Genomic DNA, 25,804 nt, shown 5'->3' on the forward strand with positions numbered 1-25,804 from the left:
GTTTGGCAACTTGGTTTTTGGATTTTTTTTTTTGATTTTTTTCACTACAAGACACATGTTTTACAAAATCAAAAAAAAAAAAAAAAAAAAAAAAATCCAAACAAAATATCACATCAAATCTCATAATCATTTCACTTTTTCTCTCACAAGCATCACATCAAACCACAAAAAAACTCAACTATCTTCCCAAACACAAAATTTTTTATCTCCAATAATATCTTACAATTAAAAAAACCTAAAAAAAAATCCACTTCCCAAACACCCACAGGATTTGATGAGAACAGTAACCGCAAGGATCAACACAACACAACACAAGATAATTATAAAACAATTTAGGTCTTTTTAACAATATTCAATTTTAATTTAAAAATAAAAAATGTCAAAATGTCAATACTTTATATAAAAAGATTAAATATATTTTTTAAAATATTTTTTGTATATTTTAAAATTCAAAAAATCTTATCAAATATAATAATTTTTTTACCTCATATTTTAGTTAAAAAATTACTAAAATAGTCTGTCCTCAAACGATAAATTATAAATATATCTTTTGATATTTGCATAAAATAGATATATCTCTTGTAATTCTAAAAATGGTGATGTTACATGCAACAATTAATGTACACACTAGTGTACCAACTAATGTTATGTCATTATTATTGACCCCACCTATTATACAAATTACAAATATTCAAAACCTCTAAAATTATGTTACATCATCTGTTAATATACTAGCTAGTACATTAATTGGTACATATAGCATAATTCTTCTAAAAATTATATTTTGTCCCTTTAAATTTTTATTTGTATAATAAATTATCATTTTTATTGATAAATTATAAAGTTAATTAACTATTTTTAATGATATCATATATATATATATTTTAATTAATAATTTATATAATTTTATTATTATATAGTGGAGTAATTATGAATTTTATTTTCCTATTAGTTCTATTAAATAAAAATTTTGACAAAAATAAATTTGTAATTTTTTGAATTACAAGGACAATTTATATTTTAAATAAATTTCAAAACCTACATTTGTAATTTTCTCAACAATTTAATATATAAACTGTTTGTACTTTTATCATTTCATAATTATTTTTGGGGCATTTACATACAAGTCTTATTTTGTGAACTTATAATCCATTAGGTCCTAGATAAAATTATTTGCTCCTTTAAGTTCCATTAATTTTTAATAGACCAATTTACAGAAATATCAAATTCTACAAAGTAACAGGAAAACATTACCACTAGCAGCGCTGTAGATAGGAACATTTGTAACTAGCTCATTGAGATTCAATCTTCTACAAAGTGATGACACGAAATTCATCTTGCTATATTCTCAAATAAGAAGATTGAACCTGAAAGAAACACCAAATCAACATAAAGGTTAAAACTTTGATAAAAATATCAAAATATTCCAGCATCCTGGAGAACCAAGGCAACCAAAGGCACTTAATCCTATTGTTCAGCCATGGCATTGGAGCTGAAGCTGTTTAAGCATAAAATTCATGAGGAAAAAAAAAAATTTCATAACCTAAATTATTCAGCAATGAAACTCTTCCTCAAAGTTCTCAGACTTCTAATATTGTGCATTTTATTTGTTCCACTTTTAAGGCCATGCAGTAGGTATCATATCAATCAACTCAATCAAGTGGCAAATTGGAAATGGACCCCATTTTTTAATCAAGCTGTTCTTTAACCCACTCTTGCTTCTGTCAACTAGGCAACTACGAGCAAGAAAATCCTAAGAAGTGACAGAGCATCCATGTTAGATTGATATAGGCAAAAATAACTAGCCAAAGTGAACCCGGCCTCAGTACAACCTGAGACCGTACAATATGTCATGAAATGTGAAATCGGTGAATGTAAAAAATCAAGAACTGGAACCTACATCCACACAATTCCCCCCGAATGAGGTGGTAAGATAGAATGCATGTAAGGAGAGTTTTGAGAAAATATTGGGGCATGGGTCAACTTTTCAAATTTTCCTTGTGTAGAATTGGGGGGGGGGGGGAGGGGGGCATATCGATCTACCACCCTTGTGTAACCTTTGGATCATTTATTTGATACAATAATAAAGAGCCCAATGCGCAATGTAAATAACAAAGCCTAACTAATCTTCATAGATAGATTTTGGTATAGCATATCTAAGAAACGCAATTATTGTATTGATTTTCCTATTTTCTTTAATTCCTTCAAAATATAAAATTAAAAACAAATCCAATTCATTTTCCAAAACCCCTCAATTTGCTGATACAAGCAAAATACTGTGATATTTTTTTCATGTCTCCTCCAGAATGCTAGACTCTGAAATAAGATCAGGGCTTGTTAAAAGTGGGTAGAAGCTAAGTCACATAATTATATGTGGGGCTTTATTGGCATTTGCTAAGATAAATATCAACAGTGTACCCAATAAAACAACAAAACACATACACACACACAAAAAAAAAAAAAAAATCGATAGACCTTATGTTTGGCCCTTGGAAATGAAAGAATTCGTGAAAAAAAAAAAGGTTTCTATTTCAATCACTTTTCCTGGAAGGAATTTGTGTTGAAGAAGAGAGAATCATGAATGAAACCATAAGAGAAGAGGCGTACCATTGAACAATCTCACCGCCAATCGTGTTGCTGAGAGAGAGAGAGAAGATGAGCGAGAGTAGGGTTTTGCCAGGGAGAGGGTTGGGTGTTGTGAGGCGATTGACAGCTTTGGTGCTGTGCCCTTAGATGACGTAGTTTGACGGATATTTTCCAAGTCGTTTCTCCTTATTTAAACAAATATACTTTCATTTTCTGTCAATTATCAATGCCAACTCCATTTCATGTTTTAATTTCGGAAAAGTCTACAATGTGCACCTTCTAAAAAGGCATATGATATGCATTTATTGTGTTGTCCATATTGTGCCACGACATAAAAAGTAACTTGCTAAACAGGTCATTTAACAAGTTACATGAAAGAATAATAACTTTTTTTAAACATCATAACAATTACTATAATGAATTATAACAATGTCATAATATGCATTACGGTGTCATAACAAAGACACTATCAATCATAACAATATGGCAACGACTCATAACAAATATAGTTATTTCTAACAAATTATCGTAACATTTTTTATTATAATTCGCCATAACAAATCATAACTTTTGGTAGTACAAATCAAAACTTTTACTAATGAATCATAACACATTGATTTAACTTTTTTTCCCACAATCATAACGACATTAACAAAATATCATAACTTTTACCAATGAATCATAACATATCACGTTGATTGTAATTTTGTTCCGAAAATCATAACATTAACAAAGCATCATAACTTTTAAAATTTCAAACACAATTAATTGTGTAATCAATTGGTATAGCATATAAGAGTGAATGAAAAATCATAATTGATTGCAAAATCGATTGGATTTAAATACTACAATTGATTATACAATCGATTAGTAGGCAGGGTTTTGAACAATCACAATTGATTATGCAATCCATGAGAATATAAAGGAGATTCAAATATCACAATTGATTTTGCAATTAATTGTAGGGATCCTTGATATAATAAACATAATTGATTCAATAATCAGTTAGTTTTCATAAGTCATTACTATCAATTTAGTCAAGATTTGAATAGTAATTGGTCGGTTGATCAGTCACTACTTTTATGTAATTATGTTGTTGTGTTGTCATTACCTCAAACATTATCATTAACAAAAACGCAGGACACTCCAACTAGGTTAACAGATGCTAACATAATTTAATATGAAGATTTAATAATTTTAATGAAGGTCAAAGAGGAAATATTATTTTGCCTCTCATACTATTACTGAAAAATTAATTTAACCTCCGTTATTTAATAATATTAATTTTACACTTAGTTTATTTGATTTTGGATTAATTTTACCCCTACTGTTAGCTTCTATTTATAATCCAACGATAGTTGCTAACATGGCAATGAAATTTGAAATTTCATTTTACCCTCTAAACTTCATTTTATTCAGAAAACTAATTGATATTTTGGGTGCCACATGAGCAACTTCTATTTGATTATAGACCGTGATTGATGGTAGAGTAAAATTGATGCGAAATCGAATAGTTTAGGTATAAACTAGATAATGTATAAACTAGATATTATTAAGAGAACAATGGTTGGATTGTTTTCTGAGTTATAGTTTGAGGGGAAAATGATATTTTCTCAAAGTGAAATTTCAATAATTTTTTTTTAAAAAAAAAAAAATTATAGTTGGAGGAAAATAAAAAATAAAAAGATATTCATAAATTTGCATAATTATTTGACCTCACCAAATTTTAAAAGGTGGATTACGTCGATCCCCATAATTTGGATTTGAGAGCATTGTTTGGGCCCTACGAGGGCCATCACGGGTTCTATTTTGAATCCAAACCATTAATTTTGTTGGGTATTGTGTATTTCATTTACACAAAAAGATATAGCCATCTGATAATCGTAACTAATTCAATTTAGGGTTCCTCTTTGTATCGGATTCATATGCACTACTTTTTGTATCCTACACATTCCTATCCTATTAATACTGCAAACATTCAACACTCAACAATCCAGATATGGCCAACGTTTGAATCAATCGCACAAAGAATCAGTGTTATCAGAGGCGAGCCTAAGCGCTCGCCTAAGCGCTAAGCGAGGCGAGGCGAGCCTTCGGCGCTTCATGCGTGCTGAGGCGAGGCGAAATGGTGAGGCGACTCAGAAGCGCCTGAAGCGAGGCTTAGGCGATGAAGCGTGAGGCGGAAGAAGCGGCGCTTCATCGTGTTTTTGCCTGATTTAAGTGCGAAACATCTGGGCCCTTGATCGACTTCGTTCGAATCATCTGGGCCCTTAATTGACAAAGTTAATTACGAAATAAGAAGCCAAACCCTAGATCGACTTGGTGGAGTGCATCGTCTGCCGAAGTCGAATCGCAGCATCTGGTCTTCTTCTGCCGAAGTCGATCACCTGGGTCTGCTTCTTCCTTTTTCTTCCTTTCTTCTTCTTCTTTCTTTCTCCTTGGTTCACTGTCGGACCTGTTCGACTGCACCTGTTCTTTGTTTGACTTCACCTGTTCTTTATTCGACTTCGACTTGAAGAAGAGCACTGTCGAACACTGTTCGATTTTGAATTAATCCATTTTTTTTTTAAAATTAATTTTTAATTCGCAAAAATTAATTTTTAAAATTAATTCAATTATTTTGAAATTAATTTTTTTTCAATTAATTCAATTATTTTTTTTTCTTCTGTGTTAAAATTTCAATTAATTCAATTAATTTTCTGATTATTTTAATTTCCTGTTATTCAATTAATTCAATTAATTTGTTTAATTCAATTAATTTAATTCAATTAATTTCCTGATTATTCAATTAATTATTTTAATTCAATTAATTTGTTTAATTCAATTAAGTCAATTAATTTGTTTATTTTAATTCAATTAATTTAATTCAATTAATTTCCTAGTTATTTTAATTTCCTGGTTATTCAATTAATTATTTTAATTCAATTAATTTGTTTAATTCAATTAATTTGTTTATTTTAATTCAATTAATTTGTTGGTTATTTTAATTTCCTGGTTATTCAATTAATTATTTTAATTCAATTAATTATTTAATTCAATTTCCTCGTTCTTGAAAATATTTATATTTTTGTCTATACCATTTATTTTAAAAAAATATCGTTTCTGGTCGCCTCGCTTTGATGAAGCCTCGCCTCGCCTCGTCGCCTCGCGCTTAGGCGTTAGGTGACTTGTCGCCTCGGTTCGCTTTTCGCCTTAAAAAACACTGCAAAGAATTAATCTCATCAACTCTTAGACACTCAAACATTGACGGTATAGTTTCGTTGCTCCAGTGAAGATCTGAGACTAGTAGATTCTCTCTCTCCGTCTCCCCCTATGGCGCCTCACATGCTCCTATGCACACAGTACACTTATTTCACCATTGACCCTTTCTCTCTCCTCTCCCTTTAGTCCCCAATTCGCAGAATCAAGTATTTCTTACTATCCCTTCCGATACACACTGTTATATATATTTTGTTCCTTTTCTTTGCTAGAGTGAAAGTTTAATTATGTATATATTTGACCCTTTTTTTTTTTTGGATTGGTTTTTGTCCCCTGTTTTCAACATATAAATTAAAGAAAAGCTACAATCTCTCTTTTTTTTTAATGATTTATTTCATAGTTTTGATATTTTTTCAGTCTATTGCATAATGAGTGCATGCATATATATATATATATATATCCATATTCAAATATGAGTCTTGGTTAATTTGTAAATAAAGATAATTTACTAATTTTGTGCTTTAACAATTCAATTTTTATGCTTTGTTCTGGATAATTTTCTCTCTCATTTCACTTATTTGATACAATGGTGGTTCAAATGTTCAGTATATATATTGTTCCCTGTTTTTTTGAGTTGCATAACGAGTGCATGCATATATATCAAATGACGAAAATGGTGTACAAGAATCTTGCTTTGGAGAAGTGAGATTAATTTGTCTATTTGACATATCTAAGAAAAATAACAATAATGCTAGAACTAAGTTAATGCACTAATAAATTAACAATCAATATAAAATTGAACCAACCATTGTATTAAATAAGTGAAACCGAGAGAGAAAATTACCCAAAACAAAGCAACTAGTCCACTCATGGATACAATTAATGCAAAGGCTCATGCAAAGTTCCAAAGAAATGAAGACTCTTTGGTGTATTTTCAAGTGAATCAAGTCAAGACATTAGTGGTTTAGTTTGTGGTTATTATGTTTTGTTTAAGGATGCATGGTATAATGTTCTGTGTAATGCGTTTTATTTAAGGATGCACTGTGTTTTTGGTAATTATGTTTTGTTGAAGGATGCACTGTGTAATGCTTGCTATGTTGTGTAATGCACAAATTTTTTATTAATAGTCATATCTTTTTTTTTTCTTTCTCTTTTTTTTTTTTTTTTATTGGTGAGAAAAAAAAATGTGATGGAAAAATTTATTGAATTAGTGACAAAACATTGTACATCCCTTTCTATATATGAATTGGAATTTCATTTTTTGAGTTATAGATGTGAATTGGAATTTCGAGCTTGTTTGAGCTCGAGCTCATTCGAGCTCATTTATCGAGCCAAAACAAGTCGAGCTCAAGCTTTTAAATTAGCCAATGAGCCAAGCTCGAATATAATTTCTGAAGCTCGACTTGATCTTGAACCGAGCTAGAGCTTCCCTCATTTTGACCGAACCGAGCCGAGCCTGAACATCTGAAAGCTCGGCTCGGCTCGTCTAATTTGCAACCCTAACTATAATGGCAACAAATAGTGACAGTGTCCACACTTAGGGTACTACAAAAACAAAATTAATATAACTTGAGATAGTAACGAAAGATGTGTTAACATGTGATTTAACCGATATTACGGCCCTTGACCGAGTAGAATGCCAAACAAGATTCATGTAGCAAGCCCAAATAGTTGGGAGGGACAAGGCTTTATTGAGTTGAGTTGAGTTGGGTAGAAAAAGAAAAGAAAGAAAGCATTTCTACTGTCCAAATATAATATATACTTGTTATGTAAATCATTTTCTATTCAAATTGCTATGACAAATGCAACTTCTTCTATAAAATTACAAAATCCTAGGTCCTAAGATACAATATAAGATAAAACCACACAATGCAACACAAACAAAGATCAACACTCAACTTAGTACTCCCTCCATCCCACAATGTTAGCACCTTCTAGGAGTTCAAATTTTTCAAAGGGACATACAATTAAAGAAATTCAAATTCAAATAAAAAGGCATTTAGTTTTTAAGATTCCCCTTTTATTCCCAGTCTTAAATATATTCAGCCACTTATGAGGGACCATTTTTGAAAATTGTAAAATTTTATGCTTTGACTTTCCAGAGAAGACTAACATTTTGGAACATTCCCAAATTGGGAGAAGGACTAACAGTGTGAGACAGAGGAGTACCCAGATTGACACTAGAACCACATTTGTACGGGGTAAGAAGGGCTAGGATTGGCCCATTAGTTCCATATCAACCCTTATCCTATGTTTGGTGGCCCTTAAATAAGGTTGAGACTAATTGTCCTCCTGGACAAATAATACTATGTAGACGTCATTATTTAACACAATGGGAAGGGGTATATTATTGATAACGGAACTATGCCAGTCTTTGGTTTGGATAAGGCTCAAAATGACCAGCATACAGTTTATCCTTTCAGTAATTCAACATAGAAGGGACATAATTGAGTACAAAATTCAATTACCCACACATCAGATTTCACACACTCAAGCCAAATTTCAAGTATATATATATATATATATATATATATGGAATCAAAACAACTACCAAAGCAAACAAACATAAAAAAACCTAAACCTATTCAAATCATATTTTCCTAACTTTATAAACCAACCCAGTGAATTCACAAAGGTGAAAGGGGCAGTTTCGAAGAAGGGGATTTCAGTCTAGGGTTTCAAAGAATGGAGATGGAGAAAGGGATAGAAACAAGTTGCAGAGAGAGAGAGAGAGAGAGAGAGAGAGAGAGAGAGAGACATACCTTGAGGTGAAGTCGAGGGCACGTTGTGTTCGCGGGATAGTCTTCGAGGGTGAAGAAGAGCTTTGGAGTCGTGTCTGAAGAGTGCGAAGAAGAGCTTCGGAGTCGTCTGAAAAATAAGGGCTTTAGGAAAACAAAGTGAAGAGGGTTTCTGAAAAATAAGCTTTTGTGGAATAAATAGCCCTAATAATTGGACTTAAATGAGTCTTGTTGAAAATAAATTTTAATAAAACTGTCATTAAAAATAATTTTTTTGTAATAATTTTTTATATATATCGCTAAAAAATGATAATTAGTGGCTTCTTTTGTTATTATTTTTTTAAATTGTCATTAAAACTTACAATTAGTGACTTTTTTATGACAAATTTTTCTCATAAAACTTATTAGACAATAAGTTCACTTATTAGGACTTACACGTAAGTGCCCCTAAAGAAAATTGTAACCTGTTGAAGAGTATTCAATATTTCTAATCAAACTGTTTAATAGTTGAGATTAATTTGTAAATATCTAATAGTTTAAAATAAATGTGTACATGATATACACTATTTAATGAGAGTAATGTAAGAAACACCAAATATTCTACTAAAAATTTTATCAAATGTTTTATATGGGTGTGAAACTCACATAACGTGGGTCTCATATAAATCTCATACCCATGTAAAATATTTGATAAAATTTTTAGAATCTCTTAACATTTTTGATTTAATGAGGTGCACATCTTAACAATCCCCTTTAATTTTTTCAAATAAATGTAATTAGGTAATTGGGTATAGGTTAACTTTGACAAGTTCAACTTGAGGAGTATGTGGGGTTTATTATAGATCATATTTTGGTAATTTAAATTTTCAATTTTTAAAAATTATGAAAAAAATTAAATCGATTTAACAATTGTAACTATTTTATTTATTGTGTTTCTCTCTTAAAAAATGGACAACAAGCATGTATTAAAAATAAATCATTTATTTTTTTGGACACAAACACCATAAAATAAAAATGTTATGATTATTAGATAAATGTAATTTTTTATAGATGAAATACATGAAATGCCTTAAAAAATTAGTAATTTAGATCATTGAAATAAGATTACTATTGATGCCCATAAGCTTCTCAACTCAATCCTAATGAAAGTAAAACGTAATCAAAATTTATCCTAAAAGTAACACGTAAGGTGTAGATTTAAAATTACAATATTGTGAGTTATATGTAAAATAAATTTTCTTTACATATTTAATTCTTAGATCATGTTTTTTGGCATGTGACACAACTATATTCGATTATGTATATATATATACATGATAAGAGTAATGATATAGAAATACAAAAATTGTATATAAAACTAATGGAGAATTATACAATACACACTGTGTGGGTGATTTTCCGACCACACTGCCGAACAAGTACCCAGCTGGAGAGTACCGGTAGAATAGATTAAGCCCGAACGACCTGCAACAGAAAGAGAAGATTCCGGCGGTGGCTCATCCACCCGGGATACTCCGACGATCAAGTCAGTACTCCATATCTCTCAAAGATAACCAATAGTGCTTTAACTCACTAGACAGAATATCAAAAGCATACCTTAGACCCATGGGGTGCCTCTCTTTTATAGCCAATACAATCCTAGTCTCAATAGGAGCTTAGCCGAACTTAGGATTACTGCTAATCTAGGACTCCCAGTGGGATTAGGATAAACTCTATAAGAGTCTTATCTTTACCCAAACTGAAGTCTTCTCCCAATCTAGCACTCTTGTCCCATATGCGCTTATCTCGGATTCCGGTGTTCTTGCAGATAACCTTGGTCTAGCCAAGATTATCTCGGCATCATTACCAAGACACGTGGCACCTCGGCTGACACTGCGATGTCACCTTGGCCACGTGTTGTCATTCAAAATTTATGTCCCCACACATACCACTTAAAAATGTATGTACCATATGTTCTAGTTGCGACGTTTATAATTTTTGGTGATAACATATTATGATATTTATTATGACATTATTTTAGTGGTAATCCAAAAGATCTTTACGTATGCCTCATGTCACGTTTCGTTCTAATTTTTTTTTTTTAAAGTTATGACGGAATAGGATTTTATTATAACATTTATGATAAATGACATTACAAATATCTTAACTTACATATATAGCATTACCCAAAACAAATACACAATTTTATAACACATCAATTTTGTAATTTTAAAATAAAAAATTCATCAAGGTTATTTATATTTTCAAAATTGTCACAATTACATCATTTTTGTCAAAAAATTTATATATACATTTTGTATTAATATTTTTTTTCATATAATAATCACAAATTTATGGCATAAAATGGACTTGGCAATCATGATGGACAACAAATGGAAGTTAACATATGCCAAAAGCAGTGTAGTTGGCCTAAGAACGTATATCTGATGAGGAGTTCGAAAATATCCGTCAAATTACGTGGTTTAGGTGCACAGCACCAATGCTATCAACGGCCTCACAAGCATCCATCCCACCTCCGGTTTTGTGGTCGTGCAAAACAATAAAAAAGAAGAACCCAACTTTTCTCCAATAACTGGAGGGAGTTGTTCGGCATCGATGGGTTTTGATTTGAACTCATATCGATAATTTAAATTATTTAATGTGTAAAATGCGTCAAATATATTATTTTTATAAAAAAATCACATTGATCAAATATCGAAAACAATTTGATCATATCATATTTCTGTCACAATTTATTTTAAAAATTATTTTAAAAATATGATATAATCAAGTGGTTATCAATATCTGATCAATGTAATTTTTTACATAAAAAATATATTTGACGGGTTCTACACATAAAACATTTTGAATTATCGACAAGAGCTCTAATCAAGTCTCACAAGAGCCAAACAGCTCCCCGTAGTTACTGGATAGGAGCTCCGTCCAAAAAATAAAAATATATATATTACACAACGGGTAGATCAGGTCCATGCGAATCATGGTGTATTTTCCACTCAATCTGCACCTGATATTTTGAAAAAACAACACCGCCCTCATGCGTCTTCCTATGTTGCTGGACTGTCCAAATGCGGGTCAGGTCGGTTTGATTTGTAGCCTGATGTATTCCCATTGGCTTCTTCAAAACTCAATTTCATTCAGCTCTGAACAAGGTATTATTTATTCTATTCATTTGATACTTCTTTTTTTTGTTGGTAAAAGTATGTGTTCATACAGAAACTAAATTGAAAAATGTTCATAAAAATTTGTAGTATGCTTCTGAATTTGACTCTACATAGATAGAGCTGAATTTGTAGTATGGTTCTGAATTATTTTTGGTTGAACTGAATAATCTATATATAATATACATTTTTAATTTAAAATCATAAAACTAAATAAGAGCTAGACTATTTCTTTGTAGTCTGATTTTAGTTCAATTCCAAAGGCTTCACTGTTCAGTTTATCTCTAAAATCTTATGAAAACAAATTTATTGGTTCACTTCAAAATTGAATCACATCAGTCATAAACACCTAGTAAAATGATACCTTCTAATATTAAAACTGAACTCCCTTATAACTTGACCAGTTGAGAAGTGATTTCAAAATGAAATTTCAGTCCAAAATATTAACTCCTTTTGGAATTTCGATCAAGTTATGGCCTAGCCCATCTAAAAATGTACCTACAAATTCCACAAAATTTGCTAGTCTGCCTTGGGCTTTCTAACCTGGCTTCCCGATAAACAGACTATTATATTGTCATATGACTCACCACTTACCACACAATAGTTGACTCACATATATATGAACATTTGAGAAATAGCCAAAGATTGAATGCATATGCAGGCAACAAATCGAAATTCGTTCACAAAACTGGTGAGACTAACGCACTGTGCTCAGAATTGAAGACTTATCAAATATTACAATCTAAGCTGGAACATTGCCTGGCATTTGCTACAAAATAAAACAAAAACTAAAATTGGGGTTTTCTCGTCGTTAACCACTTTAAAAAAGGGATCAATTTGCAATTAATTCCCAAAGAGGGGGGGCAACTATTAAAAAGGAAAACTTCGATATAAATATGAGGGAAAAACACCACCCCATTCTACTCGATTCCAATTCGACATAGAGGGTTTTTCTTGATGAGACTAAGATCCACCTGCAAAGACCAATAATAATGATCATTAAAATGCCACCCAATTTAAACAAAAGAGAGCTGTTTATTCGTACTAAGTGAATGTATATGTATATGTACCTTGTGACCAAAGAGATCCCGGATGCTATCAATCCCATACAATATCATGGTTGGTCTGATCCACAGAATAAAAGAAATTATCAATATTTTCGGAGAATATACTCCAGTAGTGCAGAATTTATTTTGCAATATTTGTCATTGCAATTATTCAAACAAATATTAAATTCATCAAAATGATTCGGGACAATTGGATTCATCATTTCTAAAAAGATTCATGAACAAGAACGAGAACAACCAACCCACTAACTTATACTTTTCTCATTAAAATTTCATTAAATCCAATCAACATAGGAATCAGTCCTCTCCACATTAGTATAAAGAGGACTCGCTAAAAATTTTATGAAAAAACTATTGACTTATTTGATAATTTTCCCATAATAATTTCCTATGAAGCACGGATACTCCAAAAATAGTGCCATACACGCACCGGGTACTTACTGGGTGCGGGTACGCATACCGGTACGACTGCACGCGTACCGGGTACGGGAAAAACCAGTCGGGTACTTATGCCTCAGTTGGGTACAGCTCGGGTACGGCAGGGGTACGCCTTTGGTGCGTTTTGGGTACGGCGGGGGCAGAAACCAAATTTTCTAAAAAATTGAGGGGGTACTGGAGCAATATTAAAAAAAATTAAAAAAAAAAAAAGGAAAAAATGTGTATACTACCCTAATCTCATCACTTTTGTTGCCCTAATCTCATCGAAGCAAAGAGAGAGGCGACTTCGACCATCTCCATCTCCCTCTTCTGCGACTTCGAAACAGAGATCGACCCTCACTCACCCTCGTCTGCGACTTCGAAACAGCAGAGATCGGCTTCGACCCTCACTCACCCTCGTCTGCGACTTCGAAACAGCAGAGATCGATCGACTTCGAAACAGCAGAGATCGTCTTCGACTTCGACCCAGATATCGACTTCGACCCTTGACCCTCGACTTCGACGCAGGTATATCTCTTCATCTGTATTTATTTATTTATTTTTCTTGTTTCTTCTTTAGTTATTAATACTGAAAATGCTAATAAATATTAGAGATGAAAATGCTAATAATCATAAATGGTAATAATCATAAATATTATTATTAGTTATTAATAATAAAAAATTAGAGATGAAAATGCTAATAATCAAAAAAATTAGTTATTCCTCAACAGAATGTTAATAATCATAAATATTATTTTTAATAATCAAAAATATTATTTTTTATGCTTATAGGAAAATGAGTTCATCAAGCAGTTCAGGTTCATCTGCTGCAAGTGCTTCTGCTCCTTCCATTGATCAATCTAGAGATGAAAATGCTCCTCTTTGGGGCTATGTTACAAAATTAGTTAAAAGGGGAGAAGGAGGAAGTGGTAATACAAAATTTAAGTGTAATTTTTGTAACATTGAGTACCAAGGGTCATATTCTAGAGTTAGAGCCCATTTGTTGCTACTTACTGGCCATGGAATTAGAGTGTGTGCAACTGTGAAGAATAAGAGTGATCTTCTTTCTGAAATTCGAAAGGTAGATCAACAAGCTGAAAATCGGAAAAAAATGACAAAGCCAAAAAATGTTCCTTTACCACCTCCATCTTCTCAAATTAGTGCTAGCCACGACAGTGTAGAAGATGTTGGAACATTTAGAATGGAAGGTTATGCACCAAGAAAGAGAAAGGCAATTGGGAGTAGTCCTTTAGATAGGGCATTCAATCAAAGTGCTAAAGAGCATTTACATTCTTTAATTGCCCGTATGTTTTATTCAACCGGTTTGCATTTCCATTTGGCTAGGAATCCATACTTTGTGGATGCTTTTCAATATGCTGCTGAGAATCAAATTGTTGGATATGCCCCTCCTGGATATAATTTGTTGAGGACTACCTTACTTCAAAAAGAAATGACAAATATTGAAAGGTCATTGGAACAAACTAAGAAGTCATGGGATGAGAAGGGGTTGAGTATAGTATCTGATGGATGGACTGATACACAAAGGAGGCCTCTCATTAATTTTATGGCAGCATATAATGGTGGAGCTATGTTTATAAAAGCTGTTAATTGTGAGGGTGAGACCAAGGACAAGTATCATATTGCCAAACTAATTAGTGAAGTGATTGATGAAGTGGGTCCCAATAATGTAATTCAAATAATTACTGATAATGCTCCAGTTTGTAGTGCAGCTGGATCAATTATTCAAGGTAATTATCCGAAGATCTTTTGGACACCTTGTGTAGTTCACACTCTTAATCTTGCTCTTAAGAACATTTGTGCTGCGAAGGAAGTTGGAGTTGCTGCATATGCTTATGATGAATGCCATTGGATCACTACTGTGATTGATGATGTAATGTTTGTGAAAAATTTCATCATGAATCATTCTATGAGATTAGCTATTTTTAGCTATTTTTAATGAGTTTGTACATTTGAAGCTACTTTCTGTTGCAGATACACGCTTTGCATTTGCAATTGTTATGCTAAAAAATTTTAAACTTATATATCAGGGTCTCCAAACAATGGTCATAAGTGACAAATGGGCTTCTTACAAGGAAGATGATGTTGGGAAAGCAGCTGTTGTAAAGGAAAAGTTGTTGAATGATGTTTGGTGGGATAAGATTGAATATATACTCTCATTCACATTGCCTATTTATGAGATGCTTAGATTTTGTGACACTGATAAGCCATGTCTACATTTGGTTTATGAGATGTGGGATTCAATGATTGAGCGGGTGAAGGCATCCATCTATAGGCGTGAAGGGAAGTCAGAAAATGAAGAGTCATCCTTTTATTCTGTAGTGCATCAAATATTAGTGGAAAGGTGAACAAAAAGTAGCACACCTCTTCATTGCCTTGCTCATTCCTTGAATCTAAGGTATAATTCACATTTGACTCATGAATCCAAGGTTTATACTTTAATTTTTTTCATTGCATAATTTACTTATTATTTTTTTCTAATTACGAAATCTAGGTATTATAGTGGGACGTGGCTTCATGAAAATCCCATTCGTGTTCCTCCTCACAAAGATGTTGAAATTTCTGAGATGAGAATCAAGTGTTTTAAGAGATACTTTCCTGATTCAGATGAGAGAAGGGTTGTTAACACAGAGTATGCAAAGTTTTCAGGTTGTTTGGAAAGTTTTAGTGACTCTGACTCAATATGTGATAGAGGAGTAATGGAACCAGTGGTTTGGTGGTTGGCACATGGCTCTTCTGCACCTATGCTCCAATCCTTGGCAGTGAAATTACTTAGCCAACCATGTTCCTCATCATGTTGTGAAAGGAATCAGAGCACCTACTCTTTCATTCACTCTATGAGGAGGAATAAAATGACACCACAACGGTGTGAGGATTTGGTTTTTGTGCACTCCAATATTCGTCTCTTATCAAGGAGGAGCCAACTATACACTGAAGGAGAGACCAAGTTATGGGACGTTGGGGGAGATGCATTTGATTCATTGGAGGGTTATGGTTTCCTTGAAATTGCAAATCTATCACTTGATGAGCCAGAGATGGAAGCTATTTTATTCAATGATGAAGTTAATGGAAGTGAACTTTGAAGTGTCAAGTTTAGATATATAGGGCTTTCTTTTGTTTTTTTTCCTTTGCTTGTGTTATGGACTGAATTGGCCTTGTTTTTCTTTTGGTGTTGGTTGTTTTTCCTTTGCATGGATAATGGACTGAATTGGTGTTGGTTATGTTATGTTGAATTCAAATATATTAATATTTGTCTTTTAGCTTTATAGTTCTCTTTTTAGTTTTGATATTTAACTTCAATTTATAGGTTGGATCTTTTAACCATAATTATAAAAAATAAAAAATATCGGCGTACCCATACTTGTACCCGCACCCGTGCTTCATAGATAATTTCCTTACCTTTCTAGGGAAAGGCCTCATGCAATAACCCGAACATCTTCTGGGAGTCCCATCGGAAGCAGCATCTCAGGTCTAAACATGCCATAATTTCCAATTTCCACCCATTTCTTTAGGCCTTCGTGATAGCTGAACAATTGCAGGAGAATTAATCTAGTTGCAGAGATACGATTAAATAAAAAAAATACTATTATTGGCTACACCACATGCAACAGCGCCGTCAGATCAATTACAATTGATTACCCAAAAATTTCCATGCTGGGTTCAGTGTAAGGATTGTAAGCAGGCTTGAATTTCAGCTTGGACATACCTGAACACAAGTGTAGTAAGAAGGGAAGTCTGATTCGTCAGTATGGTTGTTTCATATCTTCTCCAAAATCATGATGTCGATTATTATTTAATTTTCTATGCAAACTAAATGTATATTGGTATTAAATAGTTTATGCACTACAAAATTGGTAAGCATCATTTACTGGGACTTCCAAATATAGGAAGTTTAGTGTAATCCATTCATCACTAAAAGAGAACATGATCAAAAGCTCAAGCGAGAGTAAATATTACCAAGACGAGTAAAAAAGTCATTGAAAACTCCAATTAAGTCGCCAAGAGTAAGCCCTCGATCACATACGAGCCCTGAAGTCAAAACAGAAATCCAGACAGGTTAAAGGTTTAGCAGAAACCATATAAAATCAACTACGGCGCCTTTGCTATTCAATGGAAGCTCAGTAATTCATCCATATCATATAGCATTAAAAATAATTGGGAAAAAAAATCATATAGCATTTTGAAATAGAAATCCACTACTTGTTGGGTGCCACTCAAGGAAAGTGAAGTAACTAGTGAAGCATATTCAGTTTTAGGTCATGAAGTGTCACTATTTGCAAACTTCTCCATTTGTTTCATTACATCATTTTCACAAATGGCCCACAAAGACTATGGATTCATAGAAGTGAAATGGGACATGACAGTGCAATTCAGAAGGTTCATCTAGCCTTGTCCTTTTTGCTTGCCTATCAGTTCAATTGGTGCAACTGGGTCTCTCCACGTTAAGAACTAGCAAAATACATTTATTGTTCACTCCTTTCATCAATTGGGTAAGGTAAGGGTTGGCACCTGAAGAAAATCAACCATCTTGAGAATCTAATAAAATTAAGTTTTGTTGACAATGTTACACAACCCCACTAAATTTAGCTAAGAAGGGCTTACTCAAACACATCCACACGAATTTTTTAAAAAAATGTAAGACATGACACATGGGGAACACATGCAAAACATATAATTTTATATATTTATTATGTATCATATATAAAGATAAATCATTATTATATGCTTATATATAAATATTTAAGTCTAATATAGTAATTTTAAAGTTTAAAGGAGTAGAATACGTATAAATTTTCCTTATTTTAGTTTTCTCATTGGATTCTAAGTTACTTTATTAAAACTTGTAACTTGTTTCATATGTGTGCAAGTGTCGGAAGTGTCCAACAAGTGTCATGTCATTTGTTGTGTCGATGTCCAACGTCACAACACATTACTTTCTCAGAACTGTCCACATTACTTTCTTAGAAGTGTCTGTGCTTTTTAGAAATTTAGGACTCTAGGTTAGTGTGCACTGAGGTGATATCAATTTTAGGCTGAACACATGTCAGCCATGCTACACCTCTTTAGTCCCTCATTCAATGCCAGGTTTGATGCCGAAAAGACAACAATATGAATGGATTGCACCTCCAGTATTTCCACGGCAGATGCTTTTATGTTCATTCTTACACTTTTTTTGGGAAGCAACATTCATTGTCTCATACCTTCTATCTGGTGAAACTCTGCAAGGTGAGTTCGATCCACAGCTTCATTTCTGAATACACGATCAATAGAAAAGTACTTTTTGGGAGCAAAACCTTCCTGGGAATAATAGTCCCTCAATTAATATTAAGAAATGACAGTAATTTACAAAAGCCTCAAAAAAGAGAAGAAACGTAAAAAGAAGAAGAGAAGCTCCCAAATTGATACTATGTTGGGTAAAACAAAACCCATAGCCATAAGAACTAGCAAACATGTGAAGGAAAAGGATTCATACACTCATTTAGACTTCCGTTATCTGCCAACATGCACATCATACTTCACAGAGCATAATTCATCCAAATTTTATTTTTCAGAACTTCCTTGAAAAAAGGCCACGGGTGAACAGCAGAGATAACCATCCTTTTTGTGCATTTACTATTTATAAAGAGCTAAGCCAATAAAAACATCATATCATTTTCCACAAGTAAGAAGTGATTTAAACCCCTCAAGAGTTCAGCTAACCTAACCTTGCCATTCATGTCATCTGCTGCTCAACATGCCATACATGCCCATCAAAATACTTATTGTAATATCACTGAACTCTTGAGGGGTTTAAATCACTTCTTACTTGTGGAAAATGATATGATGTTTTTATTGGCTTAGCTCTTTATAAATAGTAAATGCACAAAAAGGATGGTAATCTCTGCTGTTCACCCGTGGCCTTTTTTCAAAATTGCAAGTTATTACCATCATCAACCCGCAAGAGTAGGTATTATGTAATAACAGAATGTGCAGCTCTACAATAGGGAAGGATGTGAATTGAAAATGAAAAGCATATATTTATAGTTATTAGACAACATAACGCAGATAAACCTGTGCAAGCCGGTAAAGCATCCTTGAGGAAACAGCAGTTGTATGAGTTCGCAGAAGGTTTTTGTTTGCCTCCTCCCTTTTCCAATCATTTTCATAACTACAGGAAAATAGATTTCATCTCACACGCTGAGATAAACTATTAGATTTCATCTCACACACTCAGATAAACTATTATGGGAGAAAAAAGCATATACCCCCTGGACCCATAGCCACCAAACTCATGAACACGCTTCACCCGCTCAACATAATCTTCAGGAAGAAACTTCGTCGTGCGAGGAACTATAAATATAATCACCAAAAAAGCATCAGAAAGAATCTACCAATTGGAGACACTGACGTTGAACTGAAGTCAACCAAACCTTGCAGGAAGAATGTATCATGAGAATCATGGGCAGGATGTTGTTGTGGCTGGAACAGTGCATCAAAATTCCAGAGACTGCAAAGCCAAACAGCAATGAATGCAGAATTAACATCAAGACTGAATGCAGTTTCCTGCAACAATACCGTGAGTTGTAAGCATTCAAACCCTAATGACAAAAACATATATGCTGAAATTGTCATCTATCTAAAACAAAGGCTATATTTAAAATAAAAATAATAATAATAAAAAATAAAAAAAGAGAGAAGAGATCATAGGATCTCCAGTATATCCCCATTCAGCAAACCATTTTCTGTTCTTAACATCAACAAATGGGGAGGTGTTTAGAGGCACCTCCTTGTTTGGAAAATTACCAATACAAAAGGCATAACTACAATGGAGTCAATATTATATAAGTTTTCACTGTGTTGATGATGAGAAATTATTGACAACCACATCTTATTGTCATCAATCATCCAGGATTATTTGGGGAAAGCACCCAGCATTTGTTGCGAGTTGTAACCCCTTTGATGTACAAGCAAAATATTCCATTAAATGTGCTATGCCGAAGCACCCAGCGTTTGTTGCGAGTTGTAACCCCTTTGATGTACAAGCAAAATATTCCATTGAAATGTGCTATGCCCTAGCCTTTAGATACACTAACTTCAAAACTATCTAGGTTAAAGCTAAAAAAACTTCTTATCTGTCATCAGTAGCTCCGATGAACTATCATATAAAGGGCAAGATCAGTTACCTGGAAAAAAGAAAAAAAAAACCAATAATACACATTAATGTGTGTTTGGGAGGGGAAAGATCAGTTACCTGCTTTCAACAAAATTGTTTATGGGCATCTCCTCAAATCTGCATCCATTAAGTGACCAATTGAAAAGAACGTTAACCCCAAAAACATAGAGATGCATAAACAGACATGCACAAACACGTGGTGATGGTAGGATTTGTCGACCATAGCTTCCCATGCATACCTTTTAACCTCACCATGTTTATTCATAACTCTTGGTTTAAAGATACTTTAATTCTTGTTATGCTCTAAATTCCCCACACACTTTGTACCTACGAAGCACGAACACGAACACGGACACGTGACACGACACGTTGACATGGCAAATTTTGAAAAATGCAACACACGACACGTGGGGGGGGGCACACAATATATAATTCTGTAAATTTATTAAATGTCATATATATGAATATATCATTCTAAAAGAAAGAATAAATGCAATACAACACTAATTGACATTATTTTTCTTTATCATCGTATTCTAAGTTATTTTATTTAAGCTTATAAGTAGTTTCGTGTTGTCTAATCAATGGACATGTTTGATTAAGCAATGGACACATGTGTCCTCCAAGTGTCCAAAGAATGTCGAGTCTAAATTCATTTTAAAAAAATAGGACACGATTGGATGAGTGTCAGACACATGTCTGGAAAGTGTAGGACACGGACACGAACATGGAAATGGCACATTTTTAGAAGTGTCCATGCTTCTTAGCTTTGTACCATAGACTGCAGTGGCAAATGGGGCACAAATTTTACAAATTGGTGCGAATCTTTATGGGTGCAAGTCTTGACTGTGTTTGGCACAAATATCTTTTTGGTCTTACATGCTAAACTGATATTTCCCCAATAAAATAATAGGGTGTATGACATCACAAGTGTTAATATTGTGAAGACTCTAAATTAATAGATGAATTGGTATATGTCGTCAAGTGTCAGCTATAGAAATGTAAGGACCCGTGTACCAAAATTAAAGAAAATATATGAAAATGAAAAGGTATCTAAGGAGGCAATGGTGCAAACTTTCTGCCTTCACAACTTAATAGACACATGCATTCAGATATGTTTATGACAGAACAATGATCAGGTCTTACCCCATCTGAAGAAAAATCATTTTCAATTGTTGTCGTACCTGAAATGAAGAGATTTTTACAAACGGTAATCTTATGAAGATGTTAACATATAATATACAATATAATATACAATATAGCTATAAAGGATGTAAAGGCTCTGTAAAGGCCAAACACACCCACGAGGCCAAACACACCCACGAGCACCATGTAAAGAATCTGTAAAGGCCAAACACACCCATGAAGCACCAGCACACACCTTCCGCTTTAGGAGTAGTTATATATTGTTTAATGTATTGCATTACGCTCCACTGTCGCCTTCTCCTCTCTATAAAGAGAGAGAGCCCAGTCTCTTGTAATAACACACATACAATAACAGACAACTGAATACATCAAAAACATAGAGCTAATATTTGCTCTCTCAATCTCTCTCAATTTCTTATATGGTATCAGAGCACAGGTTTTCTGCCTAGCCTCTTCTTCCAACATATTTTTTTTTTCTGCAGATTGCATTTCATCTGTATCCCTTTTTCGTCCATCTCTGAAATACAGTTTTCACCACACCAGAGCCTTCGTCTCCTCCGGACGATTCCAACGCCACCACGACGTTACACGCGCTCTCACGCGCCACTTCTGTGAATGGCGCGTCGCCTGCCTCCGCCTTCCGCCTCACACACGCTCCACGCGTCCTCCACATTGTCCCGTGCTAACGTGCACCGCGCACTACCTTGCTAACGTGCGCCGCGTGTTTCTGACGTCAGCACACGTCAGCCCTCTCTGCTACCGTGCACTGCCTGGCCTGTTTTGCTAACGTGCGCCGCGCCCTTTCTTGCTAACGTGCGCCGCGCCCTTTGCCTCTCATTTCTTTGCCTCTGTGGTCATATTTTGGGTCGTTTCACTCCTTTTTCCACTAATTTCGGCCTTCTGAATTCACTAGTAACCTCGGTTTTTTCAGATTCTACCTCCATTGTGCTATTTTTCCCTCATGGATCGCCCGGATTCCTCTAATCACCCTATTTCCGTTATTCTTGACGGGACTAATTATGTCCTTTGGGCACAAGCCATGTCTGGCTTCCTCAAAGGCAAGAAACTTTGGCGTATCATTACTGGGGATGTGTGCAAACCAGTCCCAGCAACCACGGAATCCGCTGCCACGGACTCCGCTGCCAAATATATCGACCGACTAGAAGATTGGGATAGTAAAAACTATCAGATCATTACCTGGCTTCGCAATACTTCTATTACATCCATCAGCCTTCAGTTTGGTAGGTTCCAACTTGAGTCTGCTTCCTCTCCAGCCAAGGCCATCTGGGATTTTTTGCAAGAACACTATCAGACTACCGGTCTTGCTCACCAATATCAGCTTCTAAGTCATCTTCACCGTATGCGCCAAGAAAACACTCAAACCATTAATGATTTCCTCTCCCAAATGTATTATGTTTGGGATCAACTCGCTCTTTCTGAGCCTCCATGGCCTCATACTGAGGATGCTGCCTTGTTTACTACCTACCGTGACCAACAACGCTTGGTTCAGTTTCTCATGGCTCTCACTCCTCGTTTTGAGGCCGTCCGCGCATCTCTCCTACATCGCACTCCTTTACCCACTCTTGAGCAAGCCGTTTCTGAACTCCTGTCCGAGGAAACCAGGTTTGGTACTCTCCATCCACACCCTGTGGACTCTGTTCTTGTTACTCCCCATATTCGGAGTTCTCCTTCACCACAGCGGTCCACTACCTGCAACTATTGTCACAACCACAATCTTTCATCGACTCATCTTCTGGTTCATTGTCCCGTTCGTCTTTGTCGATTTTGCAACAAGACTGGCCCCGGTCATCTCCAACAAGATTGCTTCCGCAATCCTACCCGTGCCTCTCGCCATGGTCCTTCCACCGGGAATTTTTCCCGCAGCAACTCTCACCGTTCTGGGACTCCCTTTAAAAACATGCCTGCTCCACGCACTGCTGCTGCCGCCTCCGAAGATTCACCTTCTTCTGTCCCTGTAGATCCTTCCACTCCGGTCTTCTCTCATACCGATGTTGAAGCCATGTTTCCACATTTTTGGCAGCATTCCGGTACTCCTCCATCTACTGCTTTGTCTACCACCGCAGGTAACACTTCCTGGTACTTTGACTCCGCTTGTTGTAATCACATGACCTTTGATCCTACTATTTTTACTCCTCTCTCTTCGACTCCTCATGTTCCTTCTATCCATACTGCTGATGGGTCTCTTCTGTCTGTAAGTCATGTTGGGTCTGTTTCCACCTCTCACTTATCTTTATCCCATGTATATCTTATGCCTGCTCTCACTTTAAACCTTATCTCCATTAGTCAATTATGTGAGCATGGTCTAACTGTTACCTTTTCCCATACTGGTTGTTTGGTGCAGGACCCTCGGACCAGGCAAACTCTTGGGATAGGCCGTAAGCAAGGACGTCTCTACGAACTTATCCATCTTCATGTTCCGGGTTCCTCTCAAATCACTGCTCCTACCACTGCTACCACTGCTTCTCCTTTATCTCATTTTCAGCTTTGGCACTATCGTTTGGGCCATCTTTCTGTTGGTCGTTTGAAGTCTTTAATTTCTAGTGGTCATTTGGGTACTGTAAGTTCTGATGCTTTCAATTGTGTGTCCTGTCAACTTGCAAAACAACCTGCTTTGTCGTTTAATAAAAGTGATTCTGTTTCTCTTGCGCCCTTTGATCTCATTCATTCTGATATTTGGGGACCCTCTCCTACTCCTACTATGGGAGGCGCACGTTATTTTGTTGTTTTTATAGATGATTTTTCTCGCTTTACATGGTTGTTTCTTATGAAAAATCGCTCTGAACTCAAACAACTTTATTACAATTTTGCTGTAATGGTTAAAACCCAATTTTCTAAAACTATCAAGATTTTTCGCTCCGACAATGCCATGGAATATAAAGATTTTGACTTTCTTTCCTTCCTTAGGAGTCATGGTACTCAACCTCATCGTTCCTGTCCAGGTACGTCCCAACAAATTGGCCGTGCTGAACGAAAACATCGGCATCTCCTTGACACTACTCGAGCCCTCCTTCTCTCTTCCTCTTGTCCAGAAAATTTTTGGGGTGAAGCCGCTCTCACTGCTGCTTACACTATCAATTGTATCCCTACACCGGTTATTCATAATCACACTCCATATGAGCGTTTACATGGCACCCGTCCACCTTACGACACCCTTAGGGTTTTTGGCTCTGCCTGTTTTGTTCTTCTCCAACCTCATGAACGTACCAAACTTGAACCTCGTTCTCGCCTTTGTTGCTTCTTGGGGTATGGTATTGAACATAAAGGGTATCGCTGTTGGGATCCTCTCTCCCAGCGTCTCCGTATCTCTCGTCATGTGGTCTTTTGGGAACACACAATGTTTTCCTCCCTCTCTCAATTCCGTTTATCCGTTCCCTCACCCTCTCTGTGTTTTACTAACCCTTCTGCAGATCTGTTTTCTGATGAGCTTCCTCCACTGCCCATGCCTGACTCTCTTGAGACTACCTTGCCTACTGGTCTTTCTCAAGCACCTGCCAGCTTTGATGGTCCTGATCTTGCTCCCTCGGACTCCTCACCCCCTGTTGAGTCTCTTCCTCTGGCTCCTCCTCCTCCTGCTCGACCACACCGGGTAATCCAACCTTCTACTCGTCTTCGTGACTTTATTGTTGGTTCTACTGCTTTTTCTACTTATGAACCCACCTCCTATCGGGAGGCTCGCTCTAATCCTCTTTGGCAGCAAGCTATGACTGATGAATTACAGGCTTTAGACAAAACTCACACTTGGGACATTGTTGATCTTCCTCCTGGCAAGACTGCCATTGGCTGTAAATGGGTATACAAAATCAAAACCTGTTCTGATGGCTCTATTGAGCGCTATAAAGCTCGCCTTGTTGCTAAAGGCTTCAATCAAGAATATGGTATTGACTATGAGGAGACCTTTGCTCCTGTTGCTCGTCTCACCTCTGTTCGCAGCCTCATTGCAGTTGCTACTACCCGACACTGGGATCTTTATCAAATGGATGTGAAAAATGCCTTTCTTAATGGTGTTCTTCTTGAGGAGGTCTACATGCAACCTCCCCCTGGGTCTACTTATCCACCTCATAAAGTCTGCAAACTTCAACGTGCTTTATATGGTCTCAAACAAGCTCCCCGCGCTTGGTTTGCCAAGTTCAGCTCTACTATTCATGACTGTGGTTTCACCTCCAGCTCTTATGATACTGCACTTTTTATCCGCAGAACTGCTCAAGGGACCACCTTGCTTCTTCTTTATGTGGATGATATGATTATCACCGGTGATGATGTCAATGGTATTCTTCATCTTAAACAATTTCTTAGCCATCATTT

The 25,804-nt window shown here is 35.3% G+C and overlaps 3 protein-coding genes across 20 annotated transcripts in view; 1 reads left to right on the forward strand and 2 right to left on the reverse strand.

Annotated features, from left to right (window-relative positions):
* LOC114271447 (phenylalanine--tRNA ligase alpha subunit, cytoplasmic) overlaps window positions 1–25,804 on the reverse strand; it is a 143,227-nt gene that overhangs the window by 18,088 nt on the left and 99,335 nt on the right. For 9 of the 18 annotated variants that reach the window (XR_014350262.1, XR_014350261.1, XM_082904643.1 and 6 more), the window contains exons 2-3: window positions 2,608–2,637; window positions 1,255–1,367 (exon numbers count right to left, since the gene is read on the reverse strand). The exons of 2 other annotated variants lie outside the window; for them this stretch is intronic. The gene's annotated coding sequence lies outside the window, so the exon portion shown is untranslated. Of the gene's footprint in view, window positions 1–1,254; window positions 1,368–1,543; window positions 1,754–2,607; window positions 2,805–8,546; window positions 8,695–25,804 lie in introns of those variants that run through there. 7 more of the 18 variants (XM_082904665.1, XM_082904663.1, XM_082904659.1 and 4 more) reach the window with 3 other exon arrangements.
* Window positions 12,269–22,154, reverse strand: LOC114271478 (phenylalanine--tRNA ligase alpha subunit, cytoplasmic-like). The gene is made up of 10 exons (XM_082907596.1): window positions 22,008–22,154; window positions 19,593–19,725; window positions 19,428–19,512; window positions 19,234–19,330; window positions 18,384–18,480; window positions 17,140–17,211; window positions 16,822–16,888; window positions 16,582–16,707; window positions 12,751–12,805; window positions 12,269–12,654 (listed from the first exon to the last, which is right to left on the reverse strand). Exons 1-8 carry the CDS (start codon window positions 22,152–22,154, stop codon window positions 16,599–16,601), a joined length of 807 nt encoding a protein of 268 aa, XP_082763722.1. The 3' UTR covers window positions 12,269–12,654; window positions 12,751–12,805; window positions 16,582–16,598.
* On the forward strand, window positions 13,961–16,265 carry LOC145812312 (uncharacterized). The gene is made up of 3 exons (XM_082907595.1): window positions 13,961–15,055; window positions 15,213–15,526; window positions 15,677–16,265. The coding sequence occupies exons 1-3, from the start codon at window positions 13,961–13,963 to the stop codon at window positions 16,263–16,265; spliced, it is 1,998 nt and encodes a 665-aa protein (XP_082763721.1).

Source organism: Camellia sinensis, chromosome 2, assembly GCF_055761805.1.
Source record: "Camellia sinensis isolate YWXY chromosome 2, ASM5576180v1, whole genome shotgun sequence".
NCBI classification, from domain to species: Eukaryota; Viridiplantae; Streptophyta; class Magnoliopsida; order Ericales; family Theaceae; genus Camellia; species Camellia sinensis.